At 37.4% G+C, this 17,080-nt stretch overlaps 1 protein-coding gene across 1 annotated transcript; it reads left to right on the forward strand.

Annotated features, from left to right (window-relative positions):
* The first annotated feature begins 3,614 nt into the window (after positions 1–3,614).
* On the forward strand, positions 3,615–16,752 carry LOC100367236 (sodium/glucose cotransporter 4-like). Its single transcript, XM_002739508.2, has 15 exons — positions 3,615–3,704; positions 3,929–4,000; positions 4,452–4,556; positions 4,857–4,916; positions 5,032–5,136; positions 5,644–5,749; positions 5,976–6,056; positions 9,093–9,301; positions 9,399–9,534; positions 10,107–10,214; positions 10,334–10,484; positions 14,867–15,035; positions 15,243–15,458; positions 16,125–16,278; positions 16,478–16,752. Exons 1-15 carry the CDS (start codon positions 3,615–3,617, stop codon positions 16,750–16,752), a joined length of 2,037 nt encoding a protein of 678 aa, XP_002739554.2.
* Positions 16,753–17,080: the final 328 nt, after the last annotated feature.

A 17,080-nucleotide genomic window follows, 5' to 3' on the forward strand; every position in this document is an offset into this window, starting at 1 on the left:
GTCACCATGCAAGAAGTAGTGGTTGTGGTATGAGCTGTCATCTTGCTAATAGTAGTGGTAGTGGTATGAGCCGTCACCATGCTAGAAAGAGTGGTATGAGCTGTCACTATGCTAGGAGTAGTGGTATGAGCTGTCACTATGTTGGAAGTATTGGTATGAGCTGTCACCATGCTAGAAATAGTGGTATGAGCTGTCACTATGCTAGAAGTAGTGGTATGAGCTGTCATCTTGCTAATAGTAGTGGTAGTGGTATGAGCCGTCACCATGCTAGAAATAGTCGTAGGAGCTGTCGCCAAGCTAGAATTAGTGGTATGAGCTGTCACTGTGCTGGAAGTAGTGGTATGAGCTGTCACTATGCTAGAAGTAGTGGTATGAGCTGTCACTATACTAGGAGTATTGGTATGAGCAGTCACCATGCTAGGAGTAGTGGTTTGAGCTGTCACTATGCTAGGATTAGTGGTATGAGCTGTCACCGTGCTCGAAGTAGTGGTATGAGCAGTCACTATGCTAGGAGTAGTGGTATGTGCTGTTACCATGCTATAAGTAGTGATATGAGCTGTCACCGTACTAGAAGTAGTGGTACGAGCTGTCACCATGCTAGGAGTAGTGGTACTAGCTGTCACTATGCTAGAAGTAGTGGTACTAGCTGTCACCATGCTAAGAGTAGTGTTATGAGCTGTCACTATGCTAGAAGTAGTGGTATGAGCTGTCACTATGCTAGGAGTTGTGGTATGAGATGTCACTGTGCTAGAAGTAGTGGTATGAGCTGTCACCATTCTAGAAATAGTGGAATGAGCTGTCACCAAGCTAGAATTAGTGGTATGAGCTGTCGCTATGCTAGAAGTAGTAGTAGGAGCTGTCACCAAACTAGAAGTTGTGGTATGAGCTGTCACTATGCCAGGAGTGGTGGTATGAGCTGTCACTATGCTTGGAGTAGTGGTATGAGCTGTCACCATGCTAAAAGTAGTGGTATGAGCTGTTATCTTGCTAAGAGAAGTGGTAGTGCTATGAGCTGTCGCTATGCTAGAAGTAGAGGTATGAGCTGTCACTATACTAGGAGTATTGGTGTGAGCTGTCAACATGCTAGTATTAGAGGTAAGAGCTGTCGCCATGCTATGAGTAGTGGTATGAGCTGTCACTATGCTAGGAATAGTGGTATGAGCTGTCACTGTGCTAGGAGTAGTGGTATCAGCTGTCACTATGCTAGGAATAGTGGTATGAGCTGTCACTATGCTAGGAGTAGTGGTATGAGCTACCACTATGCTAGGAGTAGTGGTATAGCTGTAACTTGCTAGAAGTAGTGGTATGAGCTGTCAACATGCTAGGATTAGTGGTAAGAGCTGTCGCCATGCTATTAGTAGTGGTATGAACTGTCACTGTGCTTGAAGAAGTGGTATGAGCTGTCACTATGCTAGGAGTAGTGGTATGAGCTGTCACTATGCTTGGAGTAGTGGTATGAGCTGTCACCATGCTAGGAGTAGTGGTATGAGCTGTCACCATGCTAGGAGTAGTGGTATGAGCTGTCACCATGCTAGGAGTAGTGGTATGAGCTGTCACCATGCTAGGAGTAGTGGTATGAGCTGTCACTATGCAAGGAGTAGTGGTATGAGCTGTCACTATACTAGGAGTATTAGTATGAGCTGTCAACATGCTAGTATTAGTGGTAAGAGCTGTCGCCATGCTATGAGTAGTGGTATGCACTGTCGCTATGCTTGAAGAAGTGGTATGAGCTGTCACTATGCTAGGAGTAGTGGTATGAGCTGTCACCATGCTAGAAGTAATGGTATAAGCTGTCACTATGATAGGAGTAGTGGTATGAGCGGTCACTATGCTGAAAGTAGTAGTAAGAGATGTCACCAAGCTAGAAGTTGTGGTATGAGCTGTCACTATGCTAGGAGTAGTGGTATCAGCTGTCACCATGCTCGAAATAGTGGTATGAGCTACCACTATGCTAGGAGTAGTGATATAGCTGTCACTTGCAAGAAGTAGTGGTATGAGCTGTCACTATGCTAGGATTAGTGGTATAAGCTGTCACCATGCTGAAAGTAGTGGTATGAGCTGTCACTATGCTAAGAGTAGTGGTATTAGCTGTCACCATGCAGGGAGTAGTGGTATGAGCTATCACTATGCTAGGAGTAGTGGTATGAGCTGTCACCATGCTAAAAGTAATGGTATGAGCTGTCACTCTGCTTAGAGTAGTTGTATGAGCTGTCACTATGCTAGGAGTAGTGGTATGAGCTGTCACCATGCTTTAAGTAATGGTATGAGCTGTCACTATGCTAGGAGTAGTTGTATGAGCTGTCACTATTGTAGAAGTAGTGGTATGAGCTGTCACTATGCTAGAAGTAGTGGTATGAGCTATCACTATACTAGGTGTAGTGGTATGAGCTGTCAGTATGCTAGAAGTAATGGTATGAGCTGTCACTATGCTAGAAGTAGTGGTATGAGCTATCACTATGCTAAGAGTAGTTGTATGAGCTGTCACTATGCTATGAGTAGTGGTATGAGTTGTCACCATGCTAGGAGTAGTGGTATGAGCTTTCACTATGCTAGGAATAGTGGTATGAACTGTGTCTATTCTATGAGTAGTGGTATGAGCTGTCAGTATGCTAGAAGTAATGGTATGAACTGTCACTATGCTAGGAGTAGTGGTATGAGCTGTCACTATGCTAAGACTAGTGGTATGAGCTGTCACTGTGCTAGGAGTAGTGGTATGAGCTGTCACTATGCTAGGAGTAGTGGTATGAGCTGTCACTATGCTAGGAGTAGTGGTATGAGCTGTCACCATGCTATGAGTAGTGGTATGAGCTGTCACTATGCAAGGAGTAGTGGTATGAGCTGCCACTATGCTAAGAGTAGTGGTATGAGCTGTCACTATGCTAGGAGTAGTGGTATGAGCTGTCACTATGCTAGGAGTAGTGGTATGAGCTGTCACCATGCTATGAGTAGTGATATGAGCTGTCACTATGCTAGGAGTAGTGGTATGAGCTGTCACCATGCTATGAGTAGTGATATGAGCTGTCACTATGCAAGGAGTAGTGGTATGAGCTGTCACCATGCTAGGAGTAGTGGTATGAGCTGTCACCATGCTAGGAGTAGTGGTATGAGCTGTCACTATGCTAGGAGTAGTGGTTTTTGCTGACACTATGCTAGAAGTAATGGTATCAGCTGTCACTATGCTAGGAGTATTGTTATGAGCTGTCTCTGTGCTAGGAGTAATGGTATGAACTGTAACGATATCAGGAGTTTAGTTAGTTCTCTGGTCGTTTGTTTAGTAAACTCAGTAAAATGTGTTGTTTGTACTTCATATCTATTAAATTAATGTCGTTTTGCCTCGACACATTATACTCGACATCAATCAAACATCAGAACAGAGCAACATGAATGCCACTAACGGTAATAAACAGTCGATGCTTGAATAAAAAAAAATATATGACGGTCACGTGACCAAAATGACTGGACAAAGGGCTGTTTGTAGAATGACAAATTTACTACCCGTATTCAACGTTTAATCGAATATTTACTCACTTGTCAAATATCTTTATTTGCAATAAAATAAACTACTCGATTGTCAGTCAGTCAGTCTATTATTGGTGTAACATAACGTTGCCAGCATGACGTATTCTAGTGACGTGCGGTTGGAAACTTGGGATTATGTAGTAATATGCTGCTATTTTGCTCTTGTTTTCGCTGTTGGAATATGGGTAAGTGGTTAACTTGTGGGTAGATTTAGAGAGGGAGAGCAGTAAAGTAGTGTAATTCAGTGACATTGTCTGACACCATGGCAACTCAACGTAGTTAAGTATGTAATGATACAGCAGATTATTGCCATACCGTCTTTCTTTTTTTGTGGCAACTTTCTGAAAATATATTTTCACCCAAATCATTTTTTGATGACTAACTTTTTGTCACATTATGTTTATTTCAGTCCATGTGTCGAACCAGTCATGGTAATGTGGGTGGTTATTTCTTGGCCGGTAGGAACATGTCGTGGTGGCCTGTAAGTCAACATATACTATTCACGAGGAACTCGTCAACGTCACAACCAGGGACAAAAAACTCTACCGCCCACAACGTCATTGTAAACTCGTTTTCAGCTATAAAGTTTATCTTTAGTACACTTTGGGATTTTCGTTCACTATAGATTCGAAGTCTAGAGTCGTTGTCAAGACGTGCACAATCTTCATTTCTTCATGTTCTGTGCAGTACCGAGCATACCTGCGCTCGCTGGGCAATAGCTTACCGCCATTGTATATTATACCGAAAACAATTCTGTCGCATGTTTTGTTGTTATTGTGGTCGGGATCAGCTAGTGTCAACGTGATTCGCCAGTTATGCATAACTTCACATCGAAATTAATACGTAACAGAATTACCACATATCGATGTCGATAACCATCTCGAACTGTGAAAAGGGCACGGTGGATGATGATAAAATGCTTTTATTTGCAGGTGGGTTTGTCCTTGTATGCTAGTAACATTGGTAGCGAACACTTCATTGGATTGGCTGGTAAAGGGGCAGCTTCCGGTATTGTTTCTTACCTATTCGAAATAAATGTAAGAACTCGTGAAATTATAGTGCATTGCTATGTAATATTAAAATGAATATACATGTTTTTAATTTATGTAATATCGAGCAAAATGAAAGATATTTGAGATATGCGAACACGCGTGGTTCTATGTTACGTAATAGCTGTATTATTTCGTGTTGTAAAAAAATTAAATAAATAAATATATCATTCGAATATATACTAAAAAGCCGAACAACAAGAACCGCTAGACAAAACAGTCTACATTCGACATCTTAATACGCGATGTTTTAATCTTAATGACAGATTTCTATTTCTATGTTTGCAGGCAATATTTTGTTTGTTAATGTTAGGCTGGGTGTTTCTACCTGTCTACATTTCCAGCGCCGTGAGTACATTGCTAATTCGATTTTCCCTAATATTTCATTAATGTTGTTCCGATTTCGTGACGTCTTCATGCAAACTGACAATGTATTGACATGCATAATAATGTTCCGTTTCAGGTATATACGATACCCGAATATCTAAAGAAGCGGTTTGGACGCCAACGTCTTCGAGTTTGCTTGACGATATACGCGTTAGTGATTTATATTTTCTTGAAAGTATCGGTAAGTGGAAACGTTTCAAAGGTCGTTAGACGGTTCATAGGTCAGTAACGCAAATAGTATGTATAGTTAGTATGATTTATAGTTATATACTAAATACACATAGATATTGTTTGCATGTCACTTTGTACATACAGCAATGAGTGAGATGATTTATGGTTGTCAACTACAATGAGCGATAGCTTATGTATTAACACTGCAACTTTTGAATGTAGTTCATGGCCGAAGTAACTTATTAATAAAAAAAACACAAGACAGAAGCCTGCCAACTAAAATACTTTGTTAAAGCATTGTTCGATATTGAATGGTGTCACTTTTTGTGGATATTACTCAACAGCCGTTTTTTATGGTATCCGTTGTCTGCATCACTAACACCACTGACAATAGTTACCATTTTGTTAAAATAACAACAAATGTACAGTATTTGTCAAATAATTTGCGTAAACATTATTGGTCTTCGTGTTGCGTTTAACTAACAAACCGTTGTTTTTGGTACAATTTTAATTTCAGGTAGATATATATGCTGGCGCTATATTCATTCAACAAGCCTTGAGATGGGATTTGTATCTTTCCATTGCTTTTATACTCGGGGTCACTGCACTATTCACTGTGGCGGGTGAGTTGGTCATGTGGTGGCGCACGTCTTGACCGAGTTAGATTGATTTCGAACGAACGACACAAATTTCCAACATGACGGAAAACTTTCAGAAGTTTGTAACATAATAGTTAGAACCAAGATTTTCAACACCTTTGTTGACGAAAAATATTCCAATGATGTTCTTTTTTATTGATTTATGTGAAGACATAATATTAGGTTTATAATAACACATTTATTTCTCTAGGGGGATTGTCCGCTGTCATATACATGGATTCTCTGCAAAGTTTCATAATGGTTGGTGGCTCTATTGCGTTGTCTGTCTTAAGTAAGTTGAATGTTGCCAAGCAACATGCAATAACAAATGTCGCTCACTGATCGATACTAATATGTGATTCATAGAAATCTCCCTGATAATAACAGTTTTTACCTGTTACCTGTATTATCATAAATACCAATTATTGTTATCTTTATTGGCATAGTATATGCTGCCATAACGTAGTATTTTGCAATCTTAGAACAAATAAGAACGTTATTAACTATGGAGGATGAATCGCGTTGTTGTAATGATGTGGGGGCATTACTTGATAATATCCTTCGAATAATAAGTATTGTAAATAAATGTTTATTTATTTATTTATTTATTTATTTAAATATTTTATAAATAAATATGAAATTATTATGAATAACAAATTACGCAATAATTACAAATAACACCAGTCAATATTTTGCAATGGGTTGTATCAGACTTTTAGTTTTAATGTAAATTGTATTTAGGGAAAACAATGTCAGTGAGGCAGTTTTATTTTCAACAGTAATTATATATGGTTCTTAAAAGCATATTTTGGCTAATTATAGAAATATAATTACCAAATTGTGAATGCCAGTGGGTAAAAGAATGTAATCAATTTACGAACGAGTTAGTTGTTTACTTATAATATAAAAACGATCGATTGTTTAGAACGGTGTCTGTCCCGTCGAGGAGGTGACCTTCCGCTCTAAGGTGATTCGTGACAAATTGGTTAAACATAGTATAGTGAACAGTATGTGCATTATTCATCTATTCAGGAAAATTCTAAGCTGACAAAATCAATATTGAGAAAAAATGTTGGTGAATAAATAGTTACGTATAGACCGTTACATGGTAATGTCATTTGCGTACGTTATTGAAAACCAACATAGTGTAAAATGGTTATGCTATGATACTTCCACTTCGTATGCATCATATTGATATCCCATAATGTTGATTTATTCAGTAGTTTACCATTTTAAAGGGCGTAGTCGTCGCGCCACGCATGCGCGAGATTTTACTCTTGCGCAGATCAACGAGTACAAACTGTGAAGTTACCAAGCTTTAATTAAGTTTTTTTTAGGTGATTGGAAGGTATCGAAGCCCGGGGGCATTTGATACATAACTGGGTAAGGAGGTGCTCCCGAGTGCTCAAAAGTGTAACCATTATTATACTACCTGGATAGTGGCAAAATCTATACCCATATTTATACCAAAGCCTCCCTAATAGAAGCACATGTAAGCCAACAGTTGCATTGTATATTGTTTTATTAAAATATGTATTTTGACCATAGAAACACATCTATCAATTACATAAGTTTACCAAATCGGAAAAATATTACCGATATTCTTACCTATCTTGAACAGAAATAAGACCGATACTTACATCTAAAATCCAAAAAAACGAGACCCATTTCAGGGACACGTCCCCATTAGGCAAGTTCTATGTATTGCTCCCTCCCCGGGTATCGAAATAGTCACCGGCGGTAATTACTGCAAGTTCCGTCCAGGGCAAACCTCATACTTGCGATTGGATTATGGGTAAATCAATGTTTATCCACAGGGAGTTGGACAAACTTATGTATTTTAATAAATTATTAAATAATAAGTTGTTATAAAACTTTTCTTTTACCTCTCCCCTTCCTGGTATCGATTTCAAGTAAGCACTGATCCTTGTTTATACCACTCTTTCCTTTAACACAACTTTGTTACGCGTTAATGTTATATGCAAATTTTAACGCGCGATGTAGACACGCCCTATTATAGTAAAATATCCCAAGGGTTGAAACGCGCCAGGACTGTGGCATGAGCACAACCGTAAAGCCAGTGGGCATTTAATTTATTCATGAGATGCATTAATAAACAAGAAATGCTGCGCGCGATTTTTTTTTAAATCCGGCGAGTGTAAACTTCAATGAATCAGTGACTCTTCTGTAAAATGGTTTCTACTTCAAATGTCGTTCGCGTTGTTCTTCGAGATCTTTCTAATGAAAATAATCAACAATTCATTGGGAAATTGTTCGTTTCTGATCATGTGACAACAATAGATAGAGGTCAAAGATCGCAACATCCGGTTTCCGGCTTTACGGTTGTACTCCTGCCATGTCGCTCATCGCAAAGAGTTTTAATTTGTCAAATATTCAAGTGCAAATGCAATTGTGTCACTTTCTAATGCAATCCATGTCATTATATGACATGCCATATATGTAAAGAAAACGAACTTTGAAAGTTTCGAATGCGTGATTTCATGCTACAGTCCTGGCGCGTTTCAACCCTTGGGATATTTTACTACAATAGGGCGTGTCTACATCTAAAATTTGCATATAACATTACCGCGTAACAAAGTTGTGATAAAGGAAAGGGTGGTATAAACAAGGATCAGTGATTACTTGAAATCGATACCAGGAAGGGGGGGTAAAAGAAAAGTTATATAACAATTTATTATTTAATAATTTATTAAAATACATAAGTTTGACCAACTCCCTGTGGTTTATCGTCACATATGTCGCATATGCGCAGCGCGACGGCTGTCGCCATTTAAGTTTAACCTGTCAACCAATTATCGCTCACTAATCGGCGCTACCTGGTGATCCGGCACGACAACGTTACCCACAAATTACTGCGTTTTTCATCAGGCAACAGACACTATTCTATTTTCGGGTGCCAAGGGTCTTGCCAACCTCTCACTGCGCAAGCTCATAATACGTGAGCGTACAGTGCGACGGCCTGTATAGGTCAATTATACGATATATATTTAGATGAAACTATCGTGAAAAAATAGCACATTCGTTCACAAGTTTGTTATGTATGCCTACAAAACAAATATACTAAACTGCAAATTGAAAAAGTATTTCTCCTTTGTTAGTCGCATACTATTAGGTGCGATGTAATGATAATAATTATCTTTATTGCGTTCGTATCTCTATTAGGATTTTGACTAAAATGCAATACAGATGTAATGTGGGTGAACACAGGGTACACAAAGCATGAATAACATATGCACACATCTCCGGGTATTTTTGTGTGTGAATCGTTTGTACATATGTATTTGTCAGTTCTCATGTTCTCCAACAGGCTTCATTGAAATTGGCGGGTATGACGCCTTAGAAGAGGAGTACATGAAAGCCATACCGAATACAACACTGTACGGCAACACGTCATGTGGCTACCCACGTGAAGACGCCTTTCACCTTGTCAGGGATCCACTCGATTCTGATTGGCCATTTCCAGGGCTGCTCTTCCGATCATCAATCATTTCCCTGTGGTACTGGTGTGCTGACCAGGTAAATAGAAACATATCTTCTGCGCATGAGCACAATAGAGGCGATAATCTGTTTATAAACTGTAAATGTATATATATTTTTGTATTTCTTTATTTAGGTGATTGTACAGCGTGCTTTAGCATCCAAGACTTTACCCCATGCTCGGGGTGGCACTGTTTTAGCCAGCTACTTGAAAATAACACCACTGTACTTACTGATGTTCCCAGGCATGATAAGCAGAGCACTGTGGCCAGGTAAAAAGTGTACAATCTATGTTAAAAAATAACCAGGGTAAGATGTCTTAGTATGTACCATATAATCTCAAATCACATAAGGCGTTTTAAAAAACAGCACCACCTAGCTGAGTCAAAATGTACGAAAATCTATGTAACTGCAGCGAAAATTAAATTTAATTAAATATGATAAGTGTGGTTTGTAGTAAAATAAACATAACTATAGAATTTATTTGGATGTAAGACTCAAAAATACATTTTGAATTTATGCATTCATGAGTTTGAATGGTAAGTCTGCGCCGAAATAGGTTTATTTAAAACAGTACATACAAACTAGTCATTTAGTGATTTAACAATATATTCAGGTCGACACTGAAAACTTATTGCAGACTATGCCTCTTTGAGGACAAAATTCAGGTTCAAGGTCATTTATTTTCCAATTTATATTTCACAATGAACAATATGGACATATTATATGATTTGGGTAAATTCTAATTCCAAAATTTTAGGAAACTTGTTACCTGACAAAAAGTGTTACTTGTATTCCTGGATTACTTAACAATATGGTCTTATTATATGTACTGTGTTGGCAGACGAGGTTGCCTGTGCAGATCCTGATGTTTGTAATGAAGTATGTGGTAGTTCTGCTGGATGTAGCAATATTGCATACCCTAAACTCATATTGGAACTCATGCCGGAAGGTAATATTCTAAAGAAAAACTGAAATATTTACCGTTTAAATTATCGCACACATAACTGTTTAACATCTGATATGACACATTTAGAGAAATCACGCCCACATTCTACTTCACGATTTCAGGTCTTCGTGGGATGATGATGGCTGTGATGCTATCAGCATTGATGAGTTCATTGACCTCCATCTTCAACAGCGCCAGCACAGTGTTTACGTTGGATGTATGGAAACGAATCCGTAGACGAGCCAAGGAAGCGGAGTTAATCATAGTAGGAAGGTAACCTTTCGGAAATTTTTAGTATCGTGGAATATCGACTCCCAGTATTGTGAGATATCGACTCTCGGTATCGTGAGATATCGACTGAAAGTAGTGTGAGATATGAATTCTCATTATCGTGAGATATCGACTGAAAGTAGTGTGAGATATCAATTCTCAGTATCGTGAGATATTGACTGAAAGTAGTGTTAGATATCAATTCTCAGTATCGTGAGATATCGACTGAAAGTAGTGTGAGATATCAATTCTCAGTATCGTGAGATATCGACTGAAAGTAGTGTGAGATATCAATTCTCAGTATCGTGAGATATCGACTGAAAGTAGTGTGAGATATCAATTCTTAGTATCGTGAAATATCGACTAAAAGTAGTGTTAGATATCAATTCTCAGTATCGTGAGATATTGACTGAAAGTAGTGTGAGATATCAATTCTCAGTATCGTGATATATTGACTGAAAGTAGTGTGAGATATCAAATCTCAGTATCGTGAGATATCGACAGAAAGTAGTGTTAGATATCAATTCTCAGTATCGTGAGATATCGACTGTCAGTAGTGTGAGATATCAATTCTCAGTATCGTGAGATATCGACTAAAAGTAGTGTGAGATATCAATTCTCAATATCGTGAGATATTGACTGAAAGTAGTGTTAGATATCAATTCTCAGTATCGTGAGATATCGACTGAAAGTAGTGTGAGATATAATTTCTCAGTATCGTGAGATATTGACTGAAAGTTGTGTGAGATATCGACTCTTAGTATTGTGCGACATCGACTCACGGTATCGCGAGAAATCGACTGAAAGTAGTGTCAGATATCAATTCTCAGGATCGTGAGATACCGACTAAAAGTAGTGTGAGATATCAATTCTCAGTATCGTGAGATATCAACTGAAAGTAGTGTGAGATATCAATTCTCAGTATTGTGAGATATCGACTGAAAGTAGTGTGAGATATCAATTCTCAGTATCGTGAGATATCGACTGTCAGTAGTGTGAGATATCAATTCTCAGTATCGTGAGATATCGACTGAAAGTAGTGTGAGATATCAATTCTCAGTATCGTGAGATATCGACTAAAGGTAGTGTGAGATATCAATTCTCAGTATCGTGATATATTGACTGAAAGTAGTGTGAGATATAAATAATCAGTATCGTGAGATATCGACTGTCAGTAGTGTGAGATATCAATTCTCAGTATCGTGAGATATCGACTGAAAGTAGTGTGAGATATCAATTCTCAGTATCGTGAAATATCGACTAAAAGTAGTGTGAGATATCAATTCTCAGTATCGTGAGATATTGACTGAAAGTAGTGTGAGATATCAATTCTCAGTATCGTGATATATTGACTGAAAGTAGTGAGAGATACCAATTCTCAGTATTGTGAGATATCGACTGAAAGTAGTGTGAGATATCAATTCTCAGTATCGTGAGATATCGACTGTCAGTAGTGTGAGATATCAATTCTCAGTATCGTGAGATATCGACTGAAAGTAGTGTGAGATATCAATTCTCAGTATCGTGAGATATCGACTAAAAGTAGTGTGAGATATCAATTCTCAGTATCGTGATATATTGACTGAAAGTAGTGTGAGATATCAAATCTCAGTATCGTGAGATATCGACTGAAAGTAGTGTTAGATATCAATTCTCAGTATCGTGAGATATCGACTGAAAGTAGTATGAGATATCAATTCTCAGTATCGTGATATATTGACTGAAAGTAGTGTGAGATATCAAATCTCAGTATCGTGAGATATCGACTGAAAGTAGTGTTAGATATCAATTCTCAGTATCGTGAGATATTGACTGAAAGTAGTGTTAGATATCAAATCTCAGTATCGTGAAATATCGACTAAAAGTAGTGTGAGATATGAATTCTCAGTATCGTGAGATATCGACTGTCAGTAGTGTGAGATATCAATTCTCAGTATCGTGAGATATCGACTGAAAGTAGTGTGATATATCAATTCTCAGTATCGTGAGATATCGACTGAACGTAGTGTGAAATATCAATTCTCAGTATCGTGAGATATTGACTAAAAGTAGTGTGAGATATCAATTCTCAGTATCGTGATATATTGACTGAAAGTAGTGTGAGATATCAAATCTCAGTATCGTGAGATATCGACTGAAAGTAGTGTTAGATATCTATTCTCAGTATCGTGAGATATCGACTGAAAGTAGTGTGAGATATCAATTCTCAGTATCGTGATATATTGACTGAAAGTAGTGTGAGATATCAACACTCAGTATCGTGAGATATCGACTGAAAGTAGTGTTAAATATCAATTCTCAGTATCATGAGATATTGACTGAAAGTAGTGTTAGATATCAAATCTCAGTATCGTGAAATATCGACTAAAAGTAGTGTGAGATATCAATTCTCAGTATCGTGATATATTGACTGAAAGTTGTGTGAGATATCAAATCTCAGTATCGTGAGATATCGACTGAAAGTAGTGTGAGATATCAATTCTCAGTATCGTGATATATTGACTGAAAGTAGTGAGAGATATCAATTCTCAGTATCGTGAGATATCGACTGAAAGTAGTGTGAGATATCAATTCTTAGTATCGTGAAATATCGACTAAAAGTAGTGTTAGATATCAATTCTCAGTATCGTGAGATATTGACTGAAAGTAGTGTGAGATATCAATTCTCAGTATCGTGATATATTGACTGAAAGTAGTGTGAGATATCAAATCTCAGTATCGTGGATATCGACAGAAAGTAGTGTTAGATATCAATTCTCAGTATCGTGAGATATCGACTGTCAGTAGTGTGAGATATCAATTCTCAGTATCGTGAGATATCGACTGAACGTAGTGTGAGATATCAATTCTCAGTATCGTGAGATATTGACTAAAAGTAGTGTGAGATATCAATTCTCAGTATCGTGATATATTGACTGAAAGTAGTGTGAGATATCAAATCTCAGTATCGTGAGATATCGACTGAAAGTAGTGTTAGATATCAATTCTCAGTATCGTGAGATATCGACTGAAAGTAGTGTGAGATATCAATTCTCAGTATCGTGATATATTGACTGAAAGTAGTGTGAGATATCAAATCTCAGTATCGTGAGATATCGACTGAAAGTAGTGTTAACTATCAATTCTCAGTATCGTGAGATATTGACTGAAAGTAGTGTTAGATATCAAATCTCAGTATCGTGAAATATCGACTAAAAGTAGTGTGGGATATCAATTCTCAGTATCGTGATATATTGACTGAAAGTAGTGTGAGATATCAAATCTCAGTATCGTGAGATATCGACTGAAAGTAGTGTTAGATATCAATTCTCAGTATCGTGAGATATCGACTGAAAGTAGTGTGAGATATCAATTCTCAGTATCGTGATATATTGACTGAAAGTAGTGTGAGATATCAAATCTCTGTATCGTGAGATATCGACAGAAAGTAGTGTTAGATATCAATTCTCAGTATCGTGAGATATTGACTGAAAGTAGTGTTAGATATCAATTCTTAGTATCGTGAAATATCGACTAAAAGTAGTGTGAGATATCAATTCTCAGTATCGTGAGATATTGACTGAAAGTAGTGTTAGATATCAATTCTTAGTATCGTGAAATATCGACTAAAAGTAGTGTGAGATATCAATTCTCAGTATCGTGAGATATTGACTGAAAGTAGTGTGAGATATAAATTCTCAGTATCGTGATATATCGACTAAAAGTAGTGTGAGATATCAATTCTCAGTATCGTGATATATTGACTGAAAGTAGTGTGAGATATAAATTCTCAGTATCGTGGGATATCGACGAAAAGTAGTGTGAGATATCAATTCTCAGTATCGTGATATATTGACTGAAAGTAGTGTGAGATATCAAATCTCAGTATCGTGAGATATCGACTGAAAGTAGTGTTAGATATCAATTCTCAGTATCGTGAGATATCGACTGAAAGTAGTGTGAGATATCAATTCTCAGTATCGTGATATATTGACTGAAAGTAGTGTGAGATATCAAATCTCAGTATCGTGAGATATCGACTGAAAGTAGTGTTAGATATCAATTCTCAGTATCGTGAGATATCGACTGAAAGTAGTGTGAGATATCAATTCTCAGTATCGTGAGATATCATCTGAAAGTAGTGTGAGATATCAATTCTCAGTATCGTGAAATATCGACTAAAAGTAGTGTGAGATATCAATTCTCAGTATCGTGAGATATCGACAATGTCAACATTTCATCTTTGACATAATAAATCAATCTTTTCTACAAAAATTGTAATCGAGACCTGAAGGAAATGGGGATTTATATACTAAAACCTTGAGTCATAACAACGTTAACATTTTATGTAGACATTTATGTTTGTGGTCATAAAAATATTAACATTATATGTACACATTTTACAGGATTTTTGTGGTATTACTGGCAGGCGTTGGTGCACTCTGGATTCCTGTTATGATGTCGCAAGAGGGCGGTCAACTAATGGAATATGTATGGGCTCTCACTTCATATCTCTCTCCGCCAATCACATCGCTCTTCTTGGTCGCTGTATTCTGGCCTAGGGCCAATGAACAGGCAAGCACTAAATTGAGTTTTGCTTATCATTTTTGCGGTCATATTTATATTGTTCAATTAGCACACCCAGTCAGCACAATCGTGGTTTGTAGTTCCATGATGCATCACACCAAATATGATAATCAACCATTTCCAAGTTGTAAATCTATTACAAAATGTTTGGAGAGTATCTGATATTCCAACGCCTGATAACATTTTGTTTTACAGGGTTCTTTCTGGGGGTTAACTGTCGGAATGGTGGTCGGCCTCGTACGAATGATATTGTCGTTCATATTTCCCGATCCTCTGTGCGGTGAAGAAGACACAAGACCAGAATGGGTGTCATCATTACATCATAGTTATTTCTCCTTGGTTCTTTTTACGCTATGTGTATTGATTATTGTGACCGTTAGTTTGTGTACGGACCCACTGCCTGAATTCAAGGTAACGACAAGTATTGTATGTATATACAATCTCCCGCTAGTGTCTCTGGTGGCCGACCCCTAAAACGAAGTATTGTATGTGTATTGAATATTAAGATCGTTAGTCTAGTCATGAACCAACTACCTGATTTCAAAGTAATTCAATGAATTCAAAAATTAGAAGAAACATTTTTTTTAATGTTGATATAAATGATTTGTTTAAGTAAATTGTACTATGAAATGAACAAAATAAACCCCCATTCTGAATCAACGGCAATAGATTATGTCATCAAAAAAGCATCACACAATTTGTTAGTTGTACACTCATTTCAGTGAATTATAATAAAAAAAATAGTTATGTTCGTCAATTTGTCACATGTTTAATATTCTCATTATTGGCACTGTGACATAATATTAGTGAATTATTTTTGCTCTCAAGACTGCACACGTGATAATCACAAATTACACTGAGTGTGTCACATGACTTTATGAAAACAAAAGAATTGTGTTTACGAATTTAATCATTAACGCTGCAGGTTGGCGTGCACTCTACAAAATACTAAGACAACACTTCCTGTGACGAAACAACGGAAATCAATACATGTACTGCATTGTCTTCTGTACTCATGTGTTGAATACTTAAATCGAAAGAAAATCACTCATTCGCCACACTGATTTGTATTGTCAGAAACATGGAACTACTTTCTTTACTCGGCATGAATTATACGAAGAGTGTGAAGTAACATCGGCGGATGACACTGGGGTAACTGTTACTGCAAACAAACTTACGGATCTACATCCAGATATGAAGAAGGAAAACAATAACAGCCACCAGATGGAATGTAAGCAACTCTTGTTATAAATGATTTACATTTATTTACGTGAATTAATTCCAGTTTAAAAAATAGTTTAATTTAGTACTATTTTGAAACAGTGTAGATAAAGGGCGCAAAAGAACCTCTGTGAGACAATGGACACATGGGAGTACATTTATCACGCTATGATTTCCTTCAGCCATAACATTATCCTTCTGATATACAGTGAACGACCTCAAAGCGGATACGAATCATGACAAAGTACCAGACACTGATGGAGCAGTACAAAGTGACCAATCTCAATGGCAACGTACAATGTATTGGATATGTGGACTGAAAGTATCTCACGACCGTGATGATAATACGGAGGAAAAGGAAGCACAGATTCGACAGTTGCAACAAGAAACAAACGCCAAGAAAACGAAATGGAGACATGTATTAAATGCAAATGCAATTGTCCTTCTTATTCTTGAAATTGCCATTATTGTATACTATCGTTAATGTGGAACATGTCAAGAGTAAACCCTGTCGGCATGACAACTCAAATCAAAAACGTCACCACGGTGTCGCATAATTATTTTTGGCAATTGTTGAGTTTCCAATATCGTAACTGAAAGTTGCAATTATTTGATGATTTATTGTTTTGTTTTTTTCTAGTGTCGATTATATTATAACGTTGATAGCACGAATTGTGGGGTACGTACCATGTCCTAAACGATGTTCAGCGCCTCTATATTGTCGAGGAGTCAGCTGACTGTCTAGTCAGTCTTCGCAGTATTGAAGCTTTTGAATTGTATTTGTGGGATCCCAATGATTTCGATTATTGCCG

Source organism: Saccoglossus kowalevskii, chromosome 3, assembly GCF_978046115.1.
Source record: "Saccoglossus kowalevskii chromosome 3, keSacKowa6.1, whole genome shotgun sequence".
Taxonomy (NCBI): Eukaryota; Metazoa; Hemichordata; class Enteropneusta; family Harrimaniidae; genus Saccoglossus; species Saccoglossus kowalevskii.

Excerpts from the sequence above, each read along its gene's own strand:
- LOC100367236 (XM_002739508.2), top strand. The coding sequence starts at position 3,615 with ATGACGTATTCTAGTGACGTGCGGTTGGAAACTTGGGATTATGTAGTA. Across the intron at positions 5,137-5,643 it reads ATATTTTCTTGAAAGTATCG|GTAGATATATATGCTGGCGC; the intron begins GTAAGTGGAAAC and ends TTTTAATTTCAG. Across the intron at positions 15,459-16,124 it reads ACCCACTGCCTGAATTCAAG|AAACATGGAACTACTTTCTT; the intron begins GTAACGACAAGT and ends TTGTATTGTCAG.